Source organism: Corvus hawaiiensis, chromosome 3 (genome assembly GCF_020740725.1).
Source record: "Corvus hawaiiensis isolate bCorHaw1 chromosome 3, bCorHaw1.pri.cur, whole genome shotgun sequence".
In the NCBI taxonomy this organism is placed as follows: Eukaryota; Metazoa; Chordata; class Aves; order Passeriformes; family Corvidae; genus Corvus; species Corvus hawaiiensis.
Window position 1 is genome coordinate 59,981,459 of NC_063215.1, and position 26,972 is coordinate 60,008,430.

The window sequence follows — 26,972 nt, forward strand, 5'->3', positions numbered from 1 at the left end:
CTTGTCTAGTTCATTCCTGATATGCTAAAGACCGAACTTCTTATTCTGAACAGCAAAATGCAGCTAAAATGTACCTTTTTATCTCTTAGGATAGTTGTATTTATGGCTCTTTAAAAAGTTGCTAACTGCAAAATCTTTTTTGTTCTTTCTAAATGCAAACAAATATGGCTAAGTACCTCATACAATATAAACTTTGTATGCTGAAATATTGCAGTTTGATTAACAGATCATGACACCCAAAAATAGGACGAAGACTTTATTTCTTCGTAACTTCCATTTTCTTCTGTATGGAGACAATTCTTTTCTTTTTTTACTTCATTCTTGCTTTTTTATTTTCTTTGTCTGTGTTTGGCTTGCTAAAGGGCTCGTGTTAAGACACTGTGGGGGTAGAACCACAAGTTATCATGGAGTAATTGGTTCTTGGGCATCAACTGCCTGTAAACAGGCTTTTAGTGTGCCAAATAATATATCGTAGGATCTGTTAACTCAAACTGCCTCCACTCATTGCCAGCTGAGAACATGCAAGTGAATGCAGCTTGAGCATGACCTAGGAGCTAAGTTTAGTGTCCAGGGTAACTTAATCACTCATTCAAGCATGTAGATGGCGTATTCACAAACACAATATGAAATTACAGCTAAAGTTTATTAGAATCTGTCTGTGTGCATATGTTTCAGCATCTTGTTTCTAAATGCTCCAGTGCTGTGGCTTTTAGCAGATAATTCTGGAAATCTGTTCACTTCAAAAATGCAAGATGAGGAAGAATAAAAATTGGGAATATTATAAAATATAATGCCACTTTTAGCAAGAAGTGTGTTGGATTTTGAATGCTGGAAAATTTAAAATCAGTACTTTTCTCCTAACATTAGTTGATTGTTCTGTGATGAACTACTTTTTCAGTAAGGTAAAAATGGAGGAAAACAAAAATCTATTTCTTTTTACTGTGTCTCTTGGGCTAAAAGGTGCTTAAAAACTAAGAAAAAAGGAAAACAAAAATTAGAGGAAAGCTACAGGGAAGGATAAGAGGGGAAAATACCCCTGTGTTGATGCCCTGAATTGTCTGACAATCCAATGTAAAGTCATAGTTGAGACACTTGTCATGTATTGGTCATGTCATTGCACAGCTCCTGACTCGGATTGTCTTGTATGAGTCTGTAGTGGGTTATGAGAGTTTGTAGTGGAGGATTCCTCAGTCTGTTCTTCAGTCATTTTAGCTTCATAATCTCTGTGCTTTTGTATTTGGAAGCTCCAGTCCCGTCCAAAGGATGCCACTGCAACGTTGTCATAACCTCATCTTGATGAGGTGACAGCAATTGCAACACTTCTGTGCTCAGAACTACATTTCTGACAGTTGTAACCTAGGATGGGAGATGTACGTGGGTGGGAACTCAGGTGCCCATGGCCTCCATAGCCTGGCTTCACAGGTTTCCATGTGGGTCACAGGAATTATGAACTCATTAAAATCTTTGAATCTGCTGATACCTATGAGTTGAAGGTAGGAAATTTGAAAGGGAATTGCCACATATCCAGTAAAGTTCTTGCTGGAGTCACAGCGGCTGGCGTAGCTGTGAGGAGGTTACAGCTGGTGCAGTGTGTGTCTCCCTGTTTGTTTATTTTCTCTTTGGGAGACCTCATGTAGCTTTCCCAGAGAAACAGCTCTGCTGTAAGCTAATGTGATGTATAACAAACAAACAAAAAGTCTGCATATTCTTATCTTTGTTTTGATGTACATAAAGAGAGAAGGCTTTCCAACGTTATGGAAAACTTACTTTGCCAAGGAGCTGATGACTGCTCGGTAGGTGGCAAAGTAAGTTTTAAGGCAGAAAATTGTTGTGGGGTTTCTGTGTTTTGATTGAAAACATACTAAAGAAATTTGAAGAATAATGCAAATGGCTGTAAAAGTCTCTTGAAGTTCATATAAATTTATTGCATTTTAAAGGAGGTTTTTCCTCAATTTTCGTAAGGTTAAAACACAGCATTGCACAATTGAGCTAAAGTTATCCATTGGCACTTGTAATTTTATACCCATGTGAGCAAGTGACCTGAGCTACAAGAGTGTAGGCTCAGTAGTGTAGCCAGCAAAAACAGCTCAGTGTCCACAAAACAGTTTAAGTGGATTATTTTATTTATAAAACCCAATCAAAGTAGAGCAGGTACAAGAGGGACGATACTTAAAATAAGCTTTTGAAAGGAAATTATTGGAATAGAATTTTCCTTTGATTTCAGGAGCTTTTTTTTCTTTTAACGAATGTTTGAAGCTGGGATTTTGGTAACTGTTGAAACTAATAAATAACTGCTTAGCTCTTGAGGTTTCCTGCCAGTTTAATCAATGAGCAGTGGTGTGTTTCTCTTCTTGCTTTCTGGAGAAAGGCCTGTCTCATGGAAAACTCCCAGTGCTTTCTGGTTCATTTTACATAGTCATTTTAGAATAGGCCAGTCGAGTTACCAGAGTGTTTTAGTAATGGGACACTTGATTGTGTGTTGTTACCTTCTGTGACAAGTAGATATTATTCTTCATGCTACCAACATGCCTTCTGGTTATGCATTTGTCAATTCCAATTTCCTCTCCTTTGCCAGATAGGAGGCTGCATCTTTGATTTTGCTGGTTTCACAGGGGTTGTAAAGAGTCCCTGTGTTGCTGTGCATGCCAGATCAGCCACCTGCCATGTTTTGAGCTGAACTGAGTAAATAACTAGGGATGGTGTCTCTGAATTCTCTTGAACCTGAACTTCATATGTCTGATGCCCAAAAATAGAGGTAGCCACCCACAGGATGCGCTGCAAATGGAAATTTTTCTTTTAGTAGTGCAGCCATTGTGTGCACCGAGTTTTTGGGGTCTGTTCAAAGTTCTTTCCTGGTAACTTCCAGTAAACAATTATAGGTGTTTTTTCATGGTGGAATAGTTTTCTTTTTGGTGTTTTGTTATTGCTGTTTTTTTCTTTTTGTTTTGTTGTTATTGATTGTAAATAATTGATAGCTTCAAGAGTTGTTACCTTTTTAAGTCTTTGAATGCAGTAATGCCTCAGGATTACTCATACATTCCTTAAATCTGGTTTTAATGCACAGGAATAAGAGGATCAAGTAAATGAGATTAGGACAATAGACAAAAGTGAATTAGATAGTAGGAGAACAAGGGGTAAGGAGAAAGCATGCTAAGAATTATTTGAATGGGTTTGGGGAAACCAGTGTTAGAACAGTAGTCAGAAGGTGAAACTGGTAGTAAAAGTGAGTTAACCTGGCTCTGGTGCTCAGGAAAAAAACACATTTGTACAGAAGTGAGGATCCTGGGGCAAAAAGGAGATGAGAAAAAGAGTGGTGGGAAAAAGGGAAGTTATCCTTGTGGCAACAGTAAAACCCTGAGGGCTCCCTGTCCTAACAATGTAGAGATTAAAAGTATCCTTTCTTCTGGGAACTGCAAACTTGAAAGTAAAAGAAATGAAGTAGCATTCTGTGCTCCTGCAGTAGATCAGAAGGAAATAAGAAGGCCTAGTATGGATAAAAAGGCGACAGGGACCAAAACTGCTTTGAGAGTAAATAAAGGATATGCTCTAAATCTCCCAATCTCCCACCTTTTTTTGGCTCTGCACAGATATTTTGCTAGAATTCTGTGAATTCCTTTTTAAGTCAAAGAAGTGCCATTCTAGGGTAATGGAATAGTAAGTTATTGAGGATGTTTTAGAATCTGACGGTTGGTAAACACAATGTTATAAAATGTGGGAGAAAATTACTAAAACCAAGTGCCCAAAGTAAGTGACCTGTGGTCACATAAGAGTAGTTCAAAGCGAAGAATTCAGGGAATCTCTTGTAGATGTGCTTAACCCCACTGATTTCACTGAAACTTTAGTTAAAAGACTACTTTTCTGAATTGGAATTTTTTTTCCTAGAACAATATAAAGATGTTAATTTGGCTTGCCTCCTATTGCCCAAATTTTCCAGACATATCTGCCCAAAACATCTTTTTTAAAGTAAAAGCCCAGGAACTGATGATGCTGTAACAGAGAGATTTGTGAAAAGTTAATGTTTTTTCATCTATTTTATTTTGTGGGACAAAGAAGGGTTTTTGACAATGTGTGAACTGACTGAACTAAGCTGAATCCTACAATTACACTAATGTTTTTATGCCATTTGAATTGTGATCTGAGTATAGCAATATCTTGGAAAAATTACTAGTTAGGGAAGGAAGTGTTTCTAATTAGAGCTAGATGTTTCAGCTCAAGTTTTGAAGAGGTCACAGGATAAGGGTTCCCCTTTGACTAGGATCCATGTGCATGTTTGTATTTCCATGGGAATGAACATAGTTCTTAACATCAGCTTCACTAAAGTACCTCTCTGCAGGTAGAAAAGGCAGCAAAGATACAAATGGCTACACTTTGCCAAAAAGGAGGATTTGTGTGAAAGTGGTGTGAGTGGGGCTTTCTTCTTTTGCCAATCAGAAAAAGAAATGATGTGCCTCAAATGAATCATTTGAGTGCATTTTGGAGACATGAGATGTGTTCATACCTCAAGGAAGAAAAACCCTTGCACCCCCCCCACACTTTTAATGTGGATCATAAACAAATGTGCTGATGTTGAAAGTAGGCAGAAGATCATTTAAGCTGAGATGTCTCTCATTCACTGAAGGCTGATGAAGTTTTCTACTTGCAAAATCAGCTGTCATTGTCCCTTTATTAAAGGGGCAAGAATAGAGTCTCCTCTAGGGACAAGAATAGAGTGGAGGTTTGATTCTCTGATTTGAGTTCGGAGGCCTTTCTAAAATTCTGTCCTGTTTCAGTCATGGTCTAAATATGGGAGCTGTAGCATGAAGCTTTTGAGCTTTTGTATGGACTATGATTATCACTGTCCCTTATTGCCCTTAAATCTCCAAAACAAAAGTGTACAATAAATCATGTTCAATTGAATATACTGAATTTTGTGTCCTGTTTTATTTAAAAAGCAGTTGATCTGTCATTTTTGAGGGTTATGATGATGTGGAAGGTGGAGAGGGGTAGTTGAGCTCTACAAACAAAAGTGTTGGTTATTTAACTTAAAATATTCTATTATTTCATTCAAAGTTTGAGCAGTGGGAATAAAAGATCTCATGCATTACTACAGAAAAATATTAATACATGCTTAGAGTATCATGATGGATGGTTTGTTAATGAAACTGGTGAGACTTTTGTGCTGTAATAAAAATGTCTAAATTCAATATATTCTTTTTAGAACTTTTGCCAATATAATCTTCTCTTTTTCTGCTATCATAGTAAATTGCTTAAATAGAAGACACATGTATATTAGCATTCCAGCTTGAGCTAGAGGCTAACATTGTGGCAGGATTTTTGTGAAGATAAAGTAATCTTATTGAAATTTGCTGTACAAATATTCTTCATTGAAATCAAAAGCTGTAAGTTCTGATATCCTTAGCCAGGCTGACATCAGCAAAAATTTGATTAATCTTTTTTCTTGTTTTGCTAGAATAACCCCTACACCCCTAGGAGAGGGGAAAAGCACAGTCACAGTTGGTCTTGTTCAGGCACTTACTGCACACCTTAACATTAATTCCTTTGCTTGTCTGAGACAACCTTCTCAAGGACCTACTTTTGGAGTTAAAGGTACATAATATTTGCAGAATCTATGACTTTTCAGATTAAAAGGAAGTACTGCTATTTTGCTTTTTTTATTTTATTTCATTTCTTCTTTTTTAATTTCTTAATTACTTCACTCAGTGGATTGTCCCAGTGGTAGCATATTCGATGTTTTAGTACATATGTAATTAATAGATAAGGGTTTCTTGCACATGACTTTCTGTACAAGGTTCTTGCCTATGTTCATGCATGTAACATATATTGATAATGCAGATAAAGCCTAGACATAATGAAAGGCAGAGGGATGTATTAGCCAGGAGGAATTTTGTGTGGTACACACCCTTCCAGTCACCCCTCTACTTGGAGGTTCTTTAAATGTGTTTCTAAATGTTACTATTTTATTATTCCTTGAGAAAGAGTCCATACTGGATATTTCCAGGCAATACAAGGAAGTTAGCAGTTGTGGTTCAGCTGTGTCAGCAGCATAACGTTTGGCTAGGTCTGAACCTCTCTGTTCTCCTGAGCTGTTGCCTCTAATAATGGGCTGCTGCTTTTTTGCCTAGAAACTTTATAAGAGCCTGAGAGCCAGGTAAGACCCAGCCAGATTTCAAGCCCATCTTCAATTCTGATAGGAAGTAATGCAATCTTTTTTTTGCCATTTCTCAGCTGAAATTGGTGCCTAACTGGGCAAGCACTCCCCATCTGCTCTGCTTTGCTTTGCTGAAGTTTAAGTTAACAAGTTTGGTTTCAGCTGGAAGGCTCCTGGTGCTTGGTGCTTCTCAGCTAAGACTGATGCGTGTGAGTGCTTTAATCCCTTCACTCAATTTGTGCATAGGCAACAGCAAGTTCCTTTGCCCGTACCATGAGAGGTAGTGGGGAAGGAGTGCTCAGGCAAGGGTGTGAAGGTTTCATTCAGAAGCAGTGCTTGCTTGTGACTGCTTTGTCTTTTCACCCAGCAGCTGCATGTGCATGACTGTGTCCTAAATCTGGGCAGGAGCAGAGGGCAGCCCTGATGCAGCCAAAGCCTGCAGCACCCATCATGTGCAGGTTTTCATTTCAGAGCAAGAATTCCCTTTTTAGTACCTGCTGAAAAAAAAGCCAGCAAGATTAAGGAAATCATGTTTATTTGGGTGCATCACTGATCTTCTAATAGAAATCAAAATGCCAAAAATGTGTCATCATTGCTGTATGTTTCACCTTGTGTGTTTGAAGATGGTTGGTTTTTTCCAAAGCTGATGCAACTGATGTGACCATGTGCTTCCCTGTGCAGGTGGAGCAGCTGGTGGTGGATACGCTCAAGTGATCCCCATGGAGGAGGTGAGACAGCCTCGACTTGCAGTCTGTGATATGGTTTAATGGGCATGATGGTATTCAGCTGAAGATTGGACTTGATGATCTTGGAGTTCTTTTCCAACCTTAATGATTCTATGATATTCCTAGTGCTTGTTTGGAAATGTGTGACAGTTTCACCCCAAGAGAGTCTAATTTAGAGCTCAGGAAAACCTCTCTGGCCAGAACTGGTGAAGAAACACCTTGACCATGCACAGCTGGTCCAAGCAGAGTTCTAGTGTCAGCCCTGAAGTGCCATTAAAACTGTTCTTCCAACTCCTTCTGTCAGACACATAAAAAATAGAGGTATCTGTGTAACACAAGTCTTAATTTAAGATGCTCATTTCAGAGTTTTCACAAAACTTTGTTCATCAGACTTTGTATCAGCAAAGTTCGTGCCTGTTAGGTTAGGGGCTGTTCTCCTGCAGTTAACAGAAAGCTGGCACACACCCCCAAAGCCAGCATACATGCTGTGCTCTGGGGCAGATTCAGCAGTAATCCACACATCTAGTCCAGGTCAGTTAGTAACTATTAACACTAAACTGATTCAGTATTAATGATGTGGAACTATAGCCCTTGTCTTCTTATTCTTGAATCATTTAGTATGGAATGAAGATGTTCTTGGCTTCGTTTGGCCACACTTAAGAGTGGTGTACCATGTACTCAGCTGAAAACAAGTCCTTCATATGTCTCAGTGTATTTTCACCTGGAAATCTTTAGCCTATCCTGACAGCTGGCTAATCAGAGCTGTAGTGTCTGAGATAGCAATGATTGCTGCTGCTAATTTGTCTTAATGAATTTAATTAAATATTTTCTAATAAAAAGATCTTCTTGTTTCCCCCTTCTAGTTCAATCTTCATTTGACTGGAGATATTCATGCTATAACTGCTGCAAATAATTTGCTGGCTGCTGCTATTGATGCTAGGATCTTGCATGAGAATACTCAGTCTGATAAGGTGAGAATTACTTTCTCATATCCAGATGACATTTTTTCTTTTCAGCTTTTCAATAAACTGCATTTCAGAGAAAAACACATTTATCGTTCTATATTTTCACCATGTGGACAGTAACTTGCTGAAGCCATTCCATGTTCTGCTGGGAAATTTTCCTTATACAATACATTTTTCTGGCAAATAGCTATCATAAGGTAGTGTTTTAGGATAACAATCTCATGCCTGGAACATTGACAACTCTTTCAGACTGTACTAAATAGTGTAATAAAGCATGTTCTCCCTATATATAATCTTATTCTTTTCAATAATTTGTAGACTCACTTTAAAGTTACAAATTGTATTTCTGATGTGTAGTTGGGTATGATGTACCTTAAGAAGAAGGAGTTATGGGGAAAATAAACTAGATCCTTGTCCCTCTGCTAAATATATTGTGACCTTAAAACAAGTCTTAACTTGGGGCTTTAAAAAGAAGGGAGAAGATTGAGGAAGGAGTCTCTTCTTTCTGTCTGCAGTATTAAAACTGAGCAGGGTTGACATATTTCCTTTGCTTGGTACATTGGTGCACAATGTATGAGTGTACATTTAGGCAAGTTTGGAAATTATAATTATAGTTTAAATACTTTGGATCTTGGTTAAAGTTTTAAAAGGTTCCCAGTTTCAAAATTAATATATATTGTTTTGGTGAAACAGAGAAAACCAGTAATTTCTGGCAGCCGGATTTTAGGCTGTTAAATCATAGACATGGCTCAGAAGCCTGCCACCTTCTCAGAATTGTTTTTTAAATCTCTAACCAGAAGTCCACAACTTAGGTGGTTAGGAAATTCTTACTGAAATTAGGTGGAATAAATTTAAAACGCATTGGCTTTTTATAACTTTTTCTTTCAACTTCTTGTGTGGTTTTTCTAGTCTTTGTATAATAGGCTGGTTCCAGTAGTTAATGGCGTGAGAGGATTTTCTGCTATTCAGCTTGCCCGTCTGAGAGTAAGTTGTTAATTCAGTCTCTCCTCAATTATAGTGTCTCTTCATGAAATGTATTCTCTTACACAACTTGTTTAAAATGATTTGATGTATGGGACTGAGTTTGTATAAACCCTCATGAATATATGAAGTCTAGACTTGTTTTTTGAAAGCATCATCCTTGGAGTAATAGGATCTGGGTCTGATATTATTTTTATAACTAACATTTTTGCTATTCTTTTCTCCTGAAATAAACCAGTAATGTTTTTAAATGCTGTGTCTTTTCTGATGAAATATTAAAGTTTTTTAAATACTTTTCCAATTATGGTATAGTCACACTTGAAAGCTCACATTCTTCGGTTTTGCAATATTTTCTGATTTTGAAAGTTTAATATAGCATATATTTCTGGGGTTTTATTGATATCAGTTTGACAGTGTTCTTCCTTCAAGGGGTACATTTGTATGTTCAGTATATTTTTGCATCCCATCTTGCTTGCTGAATGCTTCCAGAAGAGCTTCCTGTGCAATTCATATATGAATTACATGTCTGGATTTGAGATTGCCACTCTGATAAAAACCTAGAGAGGAACACAGTCCATTAGTGTAGGAGAAAGATAATATGAACCCCTTAAATATGACCCTTGAGAACAGCTCCAGCTCTTCTGTGGCCAGTTTCATATTTGTTGTTGGCTTATGAGTCCTGACTGGTCATGTTTCAGTCATCAGATGGCAACAGGATTGGGGGGTAGAAAGAAGGATAAGAGGTAGTGCCAGCTTCTGTTTTGGCAGGGGGAAAAAGAGTTCTCACAACATTTTAAGCTTTTGCACTACTCAGTTGAATGTCAGTAAACTACAATGGGGATGATGCCTGCTTGACTCTAAGGCAGAGTCAGGCTCGGAGATTGTTCCACTGGAATTCTGGAATATTTTCATTTTGTTCTTGTTTACAGTTACAGATAACAGGTTAGGGAAAGAGGGGGAGTGTTTGCTTTATTCATGACATACCAACTATGTCTATATTTGAAATGGATTTCTCTCTTCACATGAGCTGCAACTGAGTAAAGAGAAGTTTGGCTTTATAACATTTATAGCATTTATAACATGAATCATAATTTCCAATATATTTGAATTATTTTGCTGTGAATTATTCTCAGTGTAATGATTCCTTATATCTAACAAGATGTCAATTGTAAAGGAATCATTATGGGATCAGGTTACATTTTTCTCAAAACAGGATTACTAAGATTGAAACTCCTCACTTACATTTGTAAGTGTGGGGTTGATAGGCCAGAGCAGCTACACCATTTGAAACAAACAAGCCATTTCATTGCACTTCTTGAACTTGTTTGTGCTTAGAGGCTGGGAATAAACAAGACTGATCCTGAGACTTTAACAGAAGAGGAGATCAGCAAATTTGTGCGCCTTGACATTGACCCATCAACCATAACATGGCAAAGAGGTATGTAGTCAGAAAGGCTCACTTCACCTTGGATTTCATCATATTTTATTTCCTAATTTGCTTAATTTTACCTGAATCAGAGCTGTTTCTGCTTGGACTGTAAGAATAACCAATTTGCAAGTGGGAAGTGTGGGTGCATAACAAATGCAGGTGCAGCCTGTTGCTCTAAACTTGGTCAAGTATCTGCAATAACTCGAGACTTTGCTAAAATTCTGAAAGATAGGTTTCTTTGACAGTTTAAATATGTCCCTGGTCTCTCTCACATTAGGTAATACCTCTTCAGACATATGAAAGTGTATTTTCTGTGCATTTTGCAAATCTTAGCCATTCTTTTCTTAACTGTGTCTGTTATGGCTCTAGATTATTTGTATTTATTCTTCTTGATTTTGGTCCCTCATCCTCCCAAGCTCAGCAGCCTGGGTAGCTCAAGAGACTTAATAGGCTTAAGGGATTATGTGTTTTTCTGATTTTTGAAGTCTCTTGAGTTGTTTGCTTCATTTGGAAAAAGAGGTGAAAGATGTGGTACTGTTGCCAAGCAAACTGATATCCACTCTGATACCCTTAGACAACTCCCCTTTGCTTTTTCCAGTTCTAGTGCTGGGTCAGATTTCAGTGTTCACCTCAATTTCTAGACCTATCTTTTTCTTCTTTAGGGAAGTAAACTCTGCATAAAGTTTTGGACTAAATACCACTGGATTTTATTTTCTTTCTTAGTTCTCAAATACTAAAGTTATCACTGTTACATGGAATGTATTGTGATGCTTAGAAAAAAGGGTGAATCTATTGAGAAGGGAGGGGTCTTGGCCATGCTTTACTGTGCCCTTTGTGTGCATGTAATCTCAGACTTGGGGTATTTTTCTCAAGATAATTCTGTGGATGTGGCAGAAGATGTTTTTTATTAGTCACACAGTGTGTCTGGAAGAGACCTGTATTAGGATGAAGAAGTAATATAAATGTTTAGTGTAATATGACTCCTCTTTTTTATCAGCATGGGTTTGGGAGGAGGCAACATTGCTCAACAGCTGTTAACCTCAAGGGAGTTATTTAATTAATCTCAAACAATGTTAGTGAAATTTCTATTCCACACAGCTCTATATGATGTACGTACCTTAAACATTTCAGAAAAAAGCCTGAGTTTAGGAATGGTTTAGATAACTTGGAGAATGTTTTATTTAGGACTGTTTCTGCAGTCCATATGTCTAGGAAGCTTGTTACATACCAGGGAATTTGTAGGGAAGAAGAGTTAAGCTCTCAGATTTTCTGAAAATTAATTTTAGTCAGGACCTGTTTCCATAGAAGTACCACAAACTTTCAGTTCATTGTCAGCTTAAACTAACTTGAAAACGTACAATATACTGAAAAGTGGGAAAGCTTCCCTCTTCTTAGTCTTCCGCTGGTATTCAGATTCTGTTTACATCTCTAGAGGATAAGGAAGCGGATACATTAAACCTAACACTTATTTGAACCTAAACCTTAGTCAAAGGTTTACTTTGGGTGAAGGAAGAGGGATGATTTGGAGAAGGAAAAATTGGTTTTATGGCAAAACCAGTTATTCCTTATTTTATTACTACTTAGTGCAGCTATTGGAATCTTCTTGGAGAATGAGTGACCACAGTGAGAAGGTAAGTATATCTCAGTGACCAGGAGTTGCCGGGGCAGTTACAATTTCATGGTTAGGGTGTTTAGGTTACATGATTTCGTAAGGAAGGACCAGATAAAAAAGCAGCTCACTGTCCACACTGGTGGGAATGCTGGTTCCTGCCCTCAGGTGCCAGAAGTAGACTGGAAAGACATTTAGGTCTGCTTAAGCTGTGTTGTGAGACTGAGCTTCCCAGGAAGAGAAGGGAGAAGTTTGTGCTGGCGGGATCAGCTTGCCATATGGCTTCACAGTGCCATATGGTACCACAGCTTGGTGCAAGGCTACAGCTTCCATGTACCAGGCTCTGTCCTGCCATTTCTGCCAGGAGTGTAGAATTTTAGAGTATGACTGTGTATATATAGAAACCAAAAAGAGTTAGCCAAATCTGTGTTGCAACATCCCTTAAATGGAATTCCTGAAGAAATTAGGGGCCTAAAGACCAAGTAGAGGGAAGAAGGTATGTGTGGTATTTATAACAGCGCCAAGAGAAATGCCCAGGAAGGGAGGAAGTGACTTAAATCTTGGTTTTGTCCCAGCTCACTCACAAGCCTGAACTGGAGTTGTGTAAGATTAAGATTCAAACTCCCTCTTGTTCTTGGGTAATTATGTCATCCTTTTCTGTGCAGACAGTTTTGTTAATCTCCAAAAGCAGCAGGAGAAGTGGAAGGAGCTGATTTCACTAACCTTGAGTACAGACAACTTCTCTAGAGGTCCCTGGATTCTCCACTTATAAATGAACAGGACTCAAATCTACCAGAAGATTGAGTTCACTGCCAAGCTACAGGCTGAACTTATCAAGAGTACCTTGCACCCTTTATTTTAGGGTTGGTGCAAAGTTAAGCATTTCTAGGATTGCAGAGCCTATAAGAAAGAGAGAGTCTATTTTTGCTTTCTGTAGGGGTTGATGTGCCCCCTTGTCCTATCACTGCATGCCCTTGTAAAAAGTCCCTCTCTGGACCCTTTAGGTACTGGAAGGTGCTATAAAAGGTCTCCCTGGAGCCTTCTCTTCTCCAGGCTGAGCAGCCCCAACTCTCTCAGCCTGTCTTTGTAACAGAGGTGCTCCAGCCCTCTGATCATCCTCATGGCCCTCCTCCGGACAGCAAGTTCACAACCTATGTTGGGGCCCTCAGAGCTGGATGCAGCACTCCAGATGAGGTTTCACAAGAGTGAGTAGAGGGTGAGAATCACTTCCCTCAGCCTGCTGGCCATGCTGCTTTTGATGCAGCCCAGGACACAGTTGACCTTCTGGGGTGCCAGTGCACATTGCCGAGTCATACTGAGCTTCTTATTAACCAAGAGCCCCATGTCCTTCTTCCCAGGGCTGCTTTTGATTCATTCTCTGCCCAGCCTGTACTTGTGCTTGGGATTGCCCCAAACCAGGACCTTGCACTTGGCCTTGTTGAATTTCATGATACTTGAGTGGGCCCACCTCTCAAGCCTGTCCAGGTTCTTCTGGATGGCATCCCTTCTTTCCACCTAGTATGTTGACCACTGTGCACAACTTGGCATCATCAGCAAACTTGCTGACGATGCACTGAGTCCCACTGTCCATGTTTCTTACAAAGATGTTAAACAGACCAGTCCCAATACCAGGCCTCAAGAAACACCACTCATCACTGGAACACACTTGGACACTGAGCCATTGACTGCAACTCTGAGTGCAGCTGTCCAGCCGGTTACTTTCACCGAGTGGTCCATCTGTCAAATCCATGTCTTCACTTTAGAGCTGATGATGTCATGCAGGATGTCCTCCTAATGTTTCTTCCCAGGAAGCATCCTGATCAGTTCTCAGCAGATGAGAGAGCTCTTTGATTATTCTCAGTCCTTCCTTTTGGCTACTACAACGGCATGTTTGAAGTTGAGTGTTGAAAGTGCAGAACTGGAGAACTTGGCTTGTGATGTTTGTTAGAAGTCTGCAGTTCCACACATTGGTTTGGTGCCCTTGCAACACCAAAAGTGTTTCCAGGTTAGAAATACGATTGTCTGAGATTGAAGTTGTGTTGAATAGCAGGTGGTTTATCTTGACAGTTGAAAGAAAAAAACCGAACCAACCTTCCTTTAAATGCTGTGCAGCTGAATGTGGAGTTAGTTACGGTGATGTGTGTGGAAGATACTTGTCTGGAAGAAGCAACCTGACAACATAATCATCCTTTAAAAGAGGAACTGACCAAGTCTAACCAACATCATGCAGTCTTAAAATCAATTCTGAACAAGTCTGTGATGAAGCAGATGATTTGAAGTAGATCTGGTGCTTTGTATCTACTAAGACTGATCTTTCTCATGGAGGTAAAATACTAAGTTGTACGTTAGAGTATTAAGAATCTGTTAGCTTCAAATGCTGTTCAAATAAACTGTATTTGAGTTGTTTTGACCTGTCATCAAATGGTATCAACTAGAATGGAGCAACCAAGTCCGTGCCAGTGCTAACAGAGAGAAGTGTGGTTATCTGGTTACACTGTTGGAGCAGTTGAATCTTACATGTGTAAAAACAGGTATGTCTGCAAAAAACCCATCTTCCCAAGACCTTGTTAACATGTTTTGCTTTTGCTATTCCCTTATTTCAGTGGTGGATACAAATGACAGATTCCTGCGCAAAGTAACAGTTGGGCAGGCAAATACAGAGAAAGGATTTGTCCGTCAGGTATGTAAAGGCAGTTAACAGATCATATTCTGGACAGACTTTGCTTTGGAGAGGCTGGGAGAATTTCTGCAGTTCTTTCAGTGTACTTGCAATATTGAAGTCTGTTGCTGTTGTATAGTAATCTTGCAGTGAAATTGATTGTGTTAATGAGTAACTGAATCTCAAGTTTCAGAAACAGAAACCAATGCATATTCCACAATGTGTTGAAAGCACTTAAAAAATTGCATGTATCAGAGGTTTAACACTGTCCTATGACAGGGTGCCTTTATGCCCTCATAAAGTTAATTTGTATGACTTTTTATTTTTTTTTTAAATCTTTGTAACAATTTATGTAGGATACATGTAATTCAAATTACATTTAAATTTAATTTTAATTTTTTTTTTAAATAAGCTTTTTATTCAGAGTTCTCATTTCCCTGTAATGCATCTCAAATTTGAGAATCTGAAATATAAGACCTCTGAGCATGTACTTGCTTTTTTTGTGTGGACTTGAAGGGATAGTTCAGCAAATAAGTATGTGCATTCTTTTCAGTGGTGTAAAAAGCTAACCTGCATTACTATATGAAAGATTCTGGAAGTTTATTAAAGAACTGGCTGATAAATTGAAAGCCAGACTTCTCCAACACCACCCGAACAAGTGTTCCTGGTGTAACGTAGGTAAATCAATTTCTGAAGCAATGCAGAGTGGAACAGCAGTATCAGGAGGAACAAACTCGTTGTGATGATGTGGTGTTGCTCCTAATTTGATGAAGGTCTTGTAATATAACATTCTGGATCATGAAGTTCTGACTGTTTTTATATTTTGATGTTAACAGTTCTTGTGGTAGAGAGAAGGTTCTCACACATTTTGGGAATCCTATCTTGAATTTTTATTTATGGTTTCAGACCTCTTCTAGGCCTTATGCCTAAATAAAGAGACCAAGACATAGTGCTATGTTTTTTGCAGCAGGTAAAGCTAAGTCAGATTGGAGAGAAGAACTTCAAAGAGAAATCATAAAATCCTAGAGCAGTTTGAGTTGGAAGGGATCTTAAAGATCATCTAGTTCCAACCCCTCTGCCCTAAACAGGGATGCCTTCCACTAGAAATGCTCACTTGTTTTGGTTTTGAACACACAAAATAGAAATTTTTCTGTCTGTAGCTTACAGGAAATTCAGTATTAGCTAATAGTCATTTTTGATAATGGGCTAGGACCACAAAATATTATACTTAGTATGAGTTCCTTCAACACTTGAGACCTTTTCATATGTTTAGATTTTTTTCAGCAACTCAATGTGATTATTGGTTTTAAGCCGGGTTCTGCCAGCCTTGCTGTGTAATATTTTACCACTGTAATTGTACTGCTGAGTTAAATGTGGGTTATTTTATTATAGAGTAGCAGTTGACAATATGGCTATCAAATGTTGCTTCTGTACTTTTCCAGTTAAAATTAATGCTTTCAATATTGAGATGTTGGACTGATGCATATCCATTCACATTTTAACATGAACTTAGTGACTCAAGAAATAGAGTTAGCAGTTAGGAAAACTCATTTCAGAGCCTAGACAGAGATCCAGAGAAAACAGGACTTCATAGTTAACAGATGCATTTTATAAATATTTGGAGTGATGTTCTAGCACTCTTAAAATCAATGACACCTGTGTAAAATGTCAGAGCACAGCAGGCACAAAAGTCTGCATTTTAATGAACAGGGATGCTGTGGTTTCTAAAGAGTATTACATGACTGATGCTCTTGATCCTGCAATTGAATCCATGTGGGTGGATCCTTTCATCAATAGAAAACTGACTTTGCAGCTAAGACTTCTGTCAGCACTTCATAGGTGTATAAAGGTTATTAGAGTTAAAATAGCACCTGCTACTACAATCTTTTGTGCCTGTTTTTTCAATTAAATTTTATATCACTCTTTGAGCATCTACCTGGGATTATTTTTCCTGTTCTTTTGGGTTTGTATAGAAGCAATGATAATGAAAATGTCTTTTGTGGGTCTTCTGATAAGCATTCTGATAGATTAGAAGTATTTCACCATATGGATTGGACATGGATTTCGCAGGCTTATTTCTCATCTTACATATGCTGCAGTGACTTACTGAGGACATTCTCAAATTCAGAGAAGATAGTGGTATCCATGTCATCACAACACTAACAAAGTTCATTGCATATAGAACTGCTTCCAAAGGATACAGAAAATCTGTTTTGTAATTTCAGCATTTCACTTGAATCCCTATGCCAAAAATCTCAGTTACAGAATAATTTTTCTTTTTGGTGGTATGTATGACTCCCTGCCTGTACCCAAAGCAGAAAAGTGCTCAGGTGTCTTCAGAAGTTTTGACTAAACATGTGGGTACATAGAGGTCAGCCTGAATAAGGCTGCTCTGGACTGTAGCTGTCAAAATCTAAAAGCAGGAACATGGGTTAAAAAAGGGCAGAAGCTCTTAAAAGTACTAGGCAAATGCACAAGAGTGGTGGGGTGTATGTTCTATGTAGATGCTTCTTAAAAACAGACAAAGCTCTCAATTTCAACAGATTCCTCTGGTATTAGTATGGGATACATCTGCTAGAGGTCTGATAGAAACAGTCCTGGGGCTTTTTTCTTACATGGATAGCAGTAGGATGTAGTTACTAAACTTTATGTAGACATTAATTGCTGGAGATGGAGAGATTACTAAAGAAATTGCAGTTCTTGATCACTGCCAACATTGCATTCCTATCACATAATACATTAGGGGCTTTTCTTTTCTTCTCTGTTTATGTTCTGACAGCATGTGGCCTGAGTTTTACTAATAGTGAATTAGTACAAATACTACTAATCCATACAGCAAGCTCTTAAAGAGAAGTAAAAACTATTACTTACATTGTGCTGAAACGCTGTTTCTAAAAGAATGATAGAACTGATGCCACATATAGTTCTTGGTGCTTTTTGACTTACATATTTGTTCATTTAGGGAAAAAAAAGGGGCAGAGATATATTTTACGTTTTCAGAGGTCAAGCACAAGACCTAACAGCATAGACTCTAAATTTTGAGCTTAAGTAGAAAAAGAATGATCAAATGTAGCAAGAATGTTTTTGAAACCAGAATAAAAAGCTGTTGGAGATCATTACAGAAAAAAAAAATTAAAAAAAAAAACCCTCCACAATGCTGTGTTCTTTTGCTCAGGCCAGTAAAACTCAAAAAACATCTGGTGATTTTCTGTTTCTGCCACAGAAAAAAAATTCTTGGTCCTTCAGGGAGCATCTCTAAGGATAATGTGAGCTAAGGGGGGCCAAGCAGTCTGCAATGCTGGTCCTCAAATAACTGTAGTGTAATGGAGAATATTAATGAGGGAATATAAGGTGTTTGAAGTTCACAGAATCATACAATATCCTGAGTTGAAAGGGATGCATCAAAGTCTGTCTCTTGGCCCTGCACAGCACCATCCCCCGAGTCACACCATGTGCCTGAGAGCATTGTCCAAACACTTCTTGAACTCTGTCAGGCTTGGTGCTGTGACCACTTCCCTGGGGAGCCTGTTCCAGTGTCCAGCCACCCTCTGGGTGAAAAACCTTTTTCCAACCTAAACTTCCCCTGGCAGAACTTCAGGCCATTCCCTTGGGCCCTTCTCACCACAGAGAAGAGATCATTTTATGCCCCTCCTCTTCCCCTCACAAGGAAGTGTAGACTGCAATGAGGTCTCCTCTCAGTCTCCTCCAGGCCAAACAGACCAAGTGACCTCAGCTACTCCTCATATGGTGTCCCCTCAAGGTCCATCCCCATTTTTATAGCCCTCCTTTGGATGCTTTCCACTATTTTTATGTCTTTCTTGTATCATGGCCCCAAAACTGCCCCCAGCACTCGAGGCGAGGCTGTCCCAGTGCAGAGCAGAGTGGGACAATCCCCTCCCTTGCCCACCTGTGAATGCTGTGCCTGATGTTCCCCAGGACACGCTTGGCCCTCCTGGCTGCCAGGGCACTGCTGGCTCATGTTCAACTTGCCATTGACCAGGAGCCCCAGGTCCCTCTCCACAGCTCTGCTTTCCAGCAGCTCATTGCCCAATCTGTACGTACAAGTTACTCTAGTTTTGCGTAATCTCAAAAGCTGTAGGTTACCATTTAGAACTTGTTTGAATTCCAGTGTGAAATTTATCTTTTCTGTGTTTATTCCTGATAATCACCTATGAGTATTTCAGCTGACTTTGATTTGGTTCATGATTCTCATTTCTACTTTACAGGCTCAGTTTGATATTGCTGTTGCGAGTGAAATTATGGCCATCCTGGCACTTACCACCAGCCTTCAAGATATGAAAGAAAGACTGGGGAAAATGGTGGTGGCTAATGACAAGAAAGGAGAACCAGTAACAGCAGAGGATTTGGTATGTTCAGTGCTGTAGAGACCTGTGAATAACCTCAGACATGTCTGTTTTGCCTCTTGAAGCATTAGAAAGGCAGGTGCATGCCAAGGATTTTGCTTTGAACAGCACAGTCAGATATCAAAGAAAGATCATCTTCTGGGCCGAAACCTGCTTGAGAATGAGAACAAGATGTAGAACTCATTTCTTCAACTCTGGTAACATCTGGTTCAGGAAGCCTCTGGTCTCCATAACCTACTTGGATCATTTTCTGCAGTTCTTAAGGCAAACAAATTCGGTGCTGGAGGGAGTCAAAGTGCGGACTCTTATTTGAGAGAGCTGGTAATGTTTGCTACTGTACTGAGTCTGCTCAGATGTTACTATGATAGTTACCACATGAATGCCTCTTCCACTGAGTCAGAATGGAAACAAGCTGTTCTTAATTCAAAGGTTGCTGATAGTGCTTGGGACAGGGTTATCTGTCTTTTTTTTTTTTTTTCTTTACCTTAACTAGTTGCTGTTTTCTTATTCCCTACTTTAGCTTCTGAAAAAAAATTAGTGTGTTTTTTCTTTAAATCCCATTCTATCCCTTGTATCCAGGCTGTGAGTCGTTGAATACTGGTTGGAAGGTCACATGTGGTTGTGTATGGCAGGTTCTGGTGCAGCCAGAAGCTACCAGTTGACATTTGTAATCAGCTGCATGCCAGGAGTAGTCTAATGCCAGCCCACTGGTGATGGCTGCCTGTATCACAGAGGCTCTGTATGTTTTCTCCTGTTTCTCCCTGTTCTGTGAACATCTGCTCAAACTTACTGAGTATTGAATGAGTAAAGCAATGAGTGTCCTGCCTTGTCAGCAAAGATAGCAAATCTGCAAGTCAGGGACACCTTCATAGGCTTAGTGGATTCCAGTTTAATAAAGAAAAGAAAACATATCTAGTGTGCCTGGATTTAAGAATGAAATTAAGATAAGGTTAAAAATTTCTTAATACAGTCATCATTACAATTCAAAGTAAGTCATCTACTCCCAATTATGCAAGAGACATGAAAAACTGCATTCAGTATTCCAGCTGTTGAAGTTGTGCTTTTGCTTTTCAATTGTATAACTTTGTCTTGGCCAAATGGAGGGGAATGTGGAATAAGTTACATTATAAGGCATATGCAAAATCTTTAAAATTATTTAGTGTTAGAATTAAAACTGCATTTGAAATACATGATTTTAATTTTGACACTACTTTTGTATGAAGGTACTTTAATTTATTAACATTGCAAAATATTTGACCTGCTAACCACTTAATGCTAATCAGCTTGATGAATGAAGGAAATGGCTTTTCCATAGGGGCAAAAGAATTTTAGAACTTTGACACTGTGTTCCTAAAATGAAAGTTGTGCTCAGCAAAATGTCTGTTACTAATTCAGTTTTCTTTGTCCTTTTTAAAAACAAACTTCCTATGCTTAGTGTCTCAATCATTTGATAGTGTTGCTTGTACTGAACATATGTTTCTAGTTGTTCTTTAAAGCAGTGTTTTGTATTATACAAAAGAAAAACCGCCCAGAAAGAAAAAATCATCACAGTCTGAAGGACATGTGTTATGAGTATCTGCAGCTATGCTGCTGCATTCTTTTTCTTCTGGAGTTTCTCCATACCATGCACAGGAAAGACTTGTGTGCATGTCATGACTGGGAGGTGCAGAAACTCTTACCTCTTTTGTTGTGCAGTGTGTTAAAAATGAGTATGGGAACTATGGGAGTAAGCAGAATATGATTTTGTGGTTAAGGATGTAAAGCATCTCTTTGGAGCGTTCTATTCCTATGGTTTTGCAAAACTTACATGTGGTGCTCTGTCCACACAAACTGATTCTTACAGCACATAAGGAGTTATGCATTCCTCAGCTGGTTTAATACTAAGGAGCTAAACAACTGAAATTTATGGAAAGAGTGAAACACCATCAAGAACTTTGAACCAGGAGAAATTATTTTCTGTTGTCTCAGGTTGAGCATCCAAAATTGGTGAATATCTTTGATTCAGAACAGATTCAGTGTACAGGTTTCTCTTCTGAAGAATGGGAGCAATTGTTCATTTCTGAAGACTTACTAATACCAGTGAAGAAATCAGATGCTGTGGTGTTGGGATTTTAAAAATGTCAAAAGAAATTAGTGGGGTATCAAATTAAGTGCTGCTTACTTTGTAGAAGGAGAGAGAGCTTATGAATAACCATACTGCACTGGTGAAAATGTACTGTATAAAGTTGAATCCTCTGGAAACAACAGCAGGAGAAGTATAACCAAAGACAATAACAAGTCATAATTCATGTGGACAAAGAAGATAAATTTCTGTTCTATCATGTAGCATTTCATTTCTGTGGCTGGTTTCTTCCCACAGGTGGTCAGTCTGTTTGAACAGCCTGCAACTAAACCTACTGTTTCTAGAGTTTAAATGCAGTCTCTACTCTTCCCCTGCAGCTTGTGCTGCCTGTGTTGATACAATCCAAGAATTAGATCTTGAGAAAATTTTCTCACACGTCAAGAGGTTCGATGTGAAGCCATTCTCCTCCTGAATTTTCATCCTCCTTTCAAGTCAGGGTCAGGGAAGAGGTAAAGCTCTGTAGTTCAGAAAGGAAGGATCTCAAGACAGCTGAACAAAGGAAAAACACTGTACAAGATTTTAGAATGCTCTCAATCCAGGTTCAATAATTTTGACTTTTATTTTTGTAAAACAAAATCCAGTTTAAAAGCTTGAATCTGTCATAGTCCATTGACATGGAACATTTTAGCCAAAAGAACTGCAATTGCATATAGTTCTAAAAAACTTTAAAGGCAACTTTATCATGAGAAATACCACACAACCTGAATAATGGGTCAATTCTACCTATCATTGAAAAAATTTCTGGGGTTCATGTTTATATCCTACACAAATTGAATTTATGCAAGTTTAAATGTTTAGACAGTAATCTTTAGTTCTTTGAAATCTATGTGAACCAAAACCACTAAACCTTTCTCTGTGATTTGTTTCCAGATGTACACACAAAATATTTCACAAAAATACAATTGCTCTTAATTTTGACTTTATATGCAATATATTTATAATAATACAATAGTAAAACCTAAAATACACATTGGCAGATATAAACCATATGCAGAGACAGGCTAGAAGTAATAGAAAAAAGATAAATTGAATATTTCATGAATTGAGAAGACTCTTTCCACAAGAGTAATGGATTAAATGTCTATCCTCTGTAATGGAATATGTTGAACTCTTTGCCAAAATGTGGTGCTCATTGTACAGTATTTTGAAGACTTAATTGCTTTTTGGCTTTTATAGTGAGGTAGAATTCTGATGGACACATACCATATTTTTATGTGAAGCTAAATCGGTATATATGCCCTAGATCAGTATTTCAGCAGATATGAAAAATATTAAATAAATATGTCACTATTTTTTTTAAAATCAGGCTTCTTCTCATCTTACTTTCTGCGCCATACTGTTAGATTTCAGTAATTCCAGGACCAAAAAAAAAATAAATAGCTTCATATTTACTTACATAAATGATTGTCAGCTAGCGAGATTTTGTTCTCTGGTTCATCAGAACCATTGTGTACATTGTTCATTTCAAACAAAAGAAGTTGCAGTTCTCAGATTATGGTTTAAGGTTTAGTTTTTTACAGGACTGAAATTGCAGAAAGTGTTATTATTTTGTTAGAGACTATAGTTTCAATTGAAGGGAAGTTACAAGTATTTCATTATTTTTCTTATAAAGAAAGGGGTTTTTCTCTGCCCTTCAGTCTGTGTAGCCTTTATTCATTTCATAGCAGTTACTTTCAATCACTTTCCTTGTCATCTGATGCTGGCTTTCATTTCCACTCTTGGTAGACTTCAGAGACTGCTCCACTGGAAGTTGCTTTGAAAGTATTTTGGATTTTCATCTAAGTTTGCCTTTCCTGTGTCACGAGTATAATTTATTTTGTGCTCTGTGATCTGTGCTGTCCTGGGGAGCATACCTGCCCTGACGGCTGGTGGATAGATGGAAGGAGCATTATTTTCAGGAATACTTGTGATCAGTTCCAGGAAGGAACCCAGAAAAGTTGGATGTCTGTATACAGTTGATTCAGAGCCCTGCTTCTTTCTTCTGACAGTGAGTTAGTGGAAAGCTAGTGATCTTCGGGCTCTCACACATTTAATTGGTGTGTGTCTAAGCCCTTAATTCTTTTATAAAAAGTTTGTCTACATTTTCTGAATTGGAAATAGGAACCTGATTCCTTAAATAGCTCTGAGAATTGGATCCAGGACTTGGAGTGAGCTGTAGGAATTGTTTACTAGATACTTGGAGGATTGAGGATACAAACAAATGAAAACCTTATTCTCCCAGTCCTGTCAGATAGGTATGAAAGCTTTATTTTTTGTGTAGCTTTTAAGGACTGCTGTTGACACCAAACCTGGTTAAGAACCATGGGAGGCAGATAGACACAAGATATGCCTATTGGAGTATTTAGGTTTGGTTTTGCTTTCAGCTTCAGATAAAATGAATTGTTGTGTCCAGAATGCATGTCTAGTATTTCTCAAATAATGCATAAGTAATATCTCCCAAAAAGTTAAAATGCAGAGGAAGTATTTTTTTACTTCACTGTTTTTATCAGATTGGTGAAGATATCAGAAAGCATAGGAGACAGGATTTGAGCCATTGTTTTTTAGAAGGGGCAGGGGAGGAAGCTGAGGGAGAAGTGTCCTGATTTTATTTTTCACCACTTCTTCCCTCAAGTCTTCTTTCCAGTAGGGCTGATGTGTGGCAGCTCAGGTAGTTATTCTTACTGTTGACCACTTCGAAGACCTGATGTAAAGTTTTGCATTTGGCTTTTTTTTTTCCCTCCAGAAATGAGAGTATTTGGGTATATAGGCAACATATAGCACCAGGCTGTTTCTGTAGAAGCGGTAGAGCTTCACCTGTTTTGAAAGAGCTGAAGCGCTTACGTTTCTTTGCGTTTTAATCCTAGCTTCTAAAATTAACATCTTAAGAAACAGCAATCTATTCCTTTGCTAATTCAGAAGATGAAAAACTAGGCTGTTTTGGTATCATTTTCTCATATCTTTGTGGATCCATTGGGTTTTGTAAATAGTGGGAGATGCAGAGTGCAAAGGAAAATCTTTTCCTTCTCTCTCTCCCTCACTGTCCTCCAAGGAAACGCTTGCTATGCATTAGTAGACACCAGTTTTAATATTTTGGTTTCAATTCAGTTTTATCTAAGGCCAAGTATTCTGCATCATTTTCCTCTGAAGTCCATGCTCAGATGTGATGCTCAGAAAGGGGAAAATTTAATTTTATAAAATACTGTACTTAATCACCACATACTTTTATGTCTCTTATCTGTTGCCATCAAAATTTTCATGCTGACTTTGATTGCTCAAATTTGGCGTTAGTTGACAAAAGCTGTGTTGAAAATTATACTGGCACTGTTTTTATTGCTTTTCTTCATTTGGATATTATTGTTCATCTCTTTATAGGCTGCTTGGATATTGTACCCATGTTTTTCAATCTTCATTTTAAACAATTTACAGCAGCTAGGATTTTTGTTTGGTTTTCATGTTTCTTTTCAATACAAAAATATATTAAATTCATTTTGTTTTGCATTCTCTGGCAAGTCTATGAGCCACTCTTTATAACACTACTGTGGTTTTTTTGAACCATTATCTAGTTTTTTCAAAACGAAACACATCATCTCAAAATCAAAGTAATTCAAGAATGAATTTGAACATATGTTGGTGGTTTCTAGATAGCACTCTTCATGTAGTCTGATAGTCATGTGCACACTCTGTAGCCTTTTTTTTTTCTAAAATGAGCATTGAAATTTGGTGTAGAGGGATGTCATGATTTTTATTTTTTTTAAGGTCAGTCAGTGTAAAATTTATACTTCAGCAAAATTTTAGAGCGGACTAAGGTTTTTTACAACCAAAAGGCTGCAATTTGCTCAGCTCCTTTTGTGCTTTCATCATCACAGTAAGGCACCTCTAACTTTTAGTCTTCTGATGTATTCGTTATCTGCCACTGGTAAACTCTGTGGCTGCTTCATCCTGTATCTCTTATGTATATATTTGTACAAGTCTTGAAAAGTACCCTTTCTGGTTGTTGCTAGCTATAGATTTATGCTATTGATTCTGTCATAAAAGAAATACATCTGTCATTTCTTTAGGCATTCTTAGCAAGTTATTGCCTTCCTGCTATCTCAGGTCTCAGTGGCCTTTGGCACGTCATCTTTTGTTACCTTGAACAACCTCATGCTGATCACTTAATTCTGTTTCTGACCTCTCCATGAAATAGGACAATGAAATTACCTGGTGCCTTTTAAGTGTATTCAGAACAAAATAATTTTTGATTTTGACACACTGTAAGTACAGGATTTTAGAAGTCTTGAGGTAATATCTAAATAATATGCATGACTTTAACACTGCTTTGAACTGTAAGGGTTGTTTTAACTATAAGCTTAAGTGTAACTTGGAAATGTTGCTCCTTAGAATTGACTTCTAAGTCAGTTAAAATGTGGACTCTTGTTTTTTAGGGAGTAACTGGTGCTTTGGCAGTTTTGATGAAAGATGCAATTAAGCCCACACTAATGCAGACATTAGAGGTAAGTATGGCTTATGATGCCAGCCCTTCTCCAACTTTCAAATTCCATAGTGTTCTGATCATGCTTCTCTTCAGCAACTCTTCTTGACTTTCAAAGTTCAAGCCAGAGTCAGATCCATAAAGGGATTCTAGCAAATGTTCATTTGTTTATGTTAACTATTCGACTCTATCTGCATTTATATCTTTTTGGTGGTTTTCTTCCTCTTTGAGATATGGCTATAGTCATAATTTTACCAAGTGTTGCAAACAAGCTGCAGTGCATTGTTGAGCTGGTTCTGAGCACACTGGGAGGCAGGTTGGTCATCCAAGTCACAGATTTGCTGCTGTGTCCCACCTTGTTCTTATGGGGAAGTTTCCTTTTTATGGACTTCTTTTATAGGGATGTTCCCATGATTCCCACAGCCCAGCATTTTGTGTGGAAAAAAGCAGCTTTGCTGTGGCCATTCTAACCTGTATTACAGTTTGTGCCATTCATAATCACAGGAGGGTCCTTTCAGCTGTTTATGCATTTTCAAAAGATGGCTCCCAGCCACCCTGTCTTGCCATAGTGCCATCATGGACTAAATGAAGCTTTGATGGGCTATGAGAGGAATGTTTTACACCTACCCTAGTGAGCTTGCTTCCAAAAGCTTAAATAATGTAGAATTAGTGCAACCTAACTTTGTGCTTGGGCAGTCTAGTATTGATATTTTGACAGGAAACTGAATGATGAGCAACATTCAATGGGAGAAGGAGAAAGAAAAAAGGAAATAATGAAACAGCAAATGCACTTGGAGAAAAATCAGTGGGGTTTTTTTTTTTTTTCCATTTGACTATCAAAATTACACAGCTGGAATATTTCACAACAATTTTTGATATGGTGAAAAGTTGAAGAATGCAGAAAGATACCAGTGCAATCAATCTCCAGTTTGATAAAATTACCAGATAAAAATGTCTCATTTTCTACAGCATGTCAAAGTGATAACTAATTTTTTGCTTTTGTCTTTGGATTGGGACAACTTCCTTGTCTCAGGGAATATTAGAAAAATAGAATTTAAGTCTATGTTATTTTATTATAGCCATCTTAATTATTTTCCCCTGCAAAGAAAACCTGTTCTTTCATGTGGCTGTATGAGTGTGTGATAATTTTAATGTAACATCCAATAGCAGAAACTGGAGGTCACATAGGATCAAGAATGTCACAGCCAGAACTGAGTATTAAGTCACCACTTGGATAACATTGTGTGTGTTAAGCTCCAGTGACAAGGTAGCTTTGATTCTGACTGTGTAGTCACTCTGTTTGCACATTGCATATCTGTTGGAAAGTACTGTGGTTTTGTTGCAGTGTTTGGAAAGACAATTATAAATGTCAGGAGAGTTTCTTTTGATTGATAGGAATTTGGTTCTGGGACATGCATGCATATATTTTTTTCCCTGCATTTCTTTATATTCACATTTCTATGCAATAAAATTCCTGCCTTTTATGTGGTATTCTTTTCTAGTCTAATCTATGCTATGGC

The 26,972-nt window shown here is 38.1% G+C and overlaps 1 protein-coding gene across 2 annotated transcripts in view; it reads left to right on the forward strand.

The window, feature by feature from the left end:
- The window catches only part of MTHFD1L (methylenetetrahydrofolate dehydrogenase (NADP+ dependent) 1 like), a 148,801-nt gene that overhangs the window by 29,688 nt on the left and 92,141 nt on the right, over positions 1–26,972 (forward strand). The window contains exons 12-19 of one of the 2 annotated variants that reach the window (XM_048298471.1): positions 5,450–5,586; positions 6,830–6,876; positions 7,737–7,844; positions 8,748–8,822; positions 10,155–10,257; positions 14,461–14,537; positions 18,743–18,883; positions 25,406–25,474. In XM_048298471.1, the coding sequence (XP_048154428.1) occupies positions 5,450–5,586; positions 6,830–6,876; positions 7,737–7,844; positions 8,748–8,822; positions 10,155–10,257; positions 14,461–14,537; positions 18,743–18,883; positions 25,406–25,474 (757 nt within the window). Of the gene's footprint in view, positions 1–5,449; positions 5,587–6,264; positions 6,358–6,829; positions 6,877–7,736; positions 7,845–8,747; positions 8,823–10,154; positions 10,258–14,460; positions 14,538–18,742; positions 18,884–25,405; positions 25,475–26,972 lie in introns of those variants that run through there. The other variant, XM_048298472.1, reaches the window with a different exon arrangement.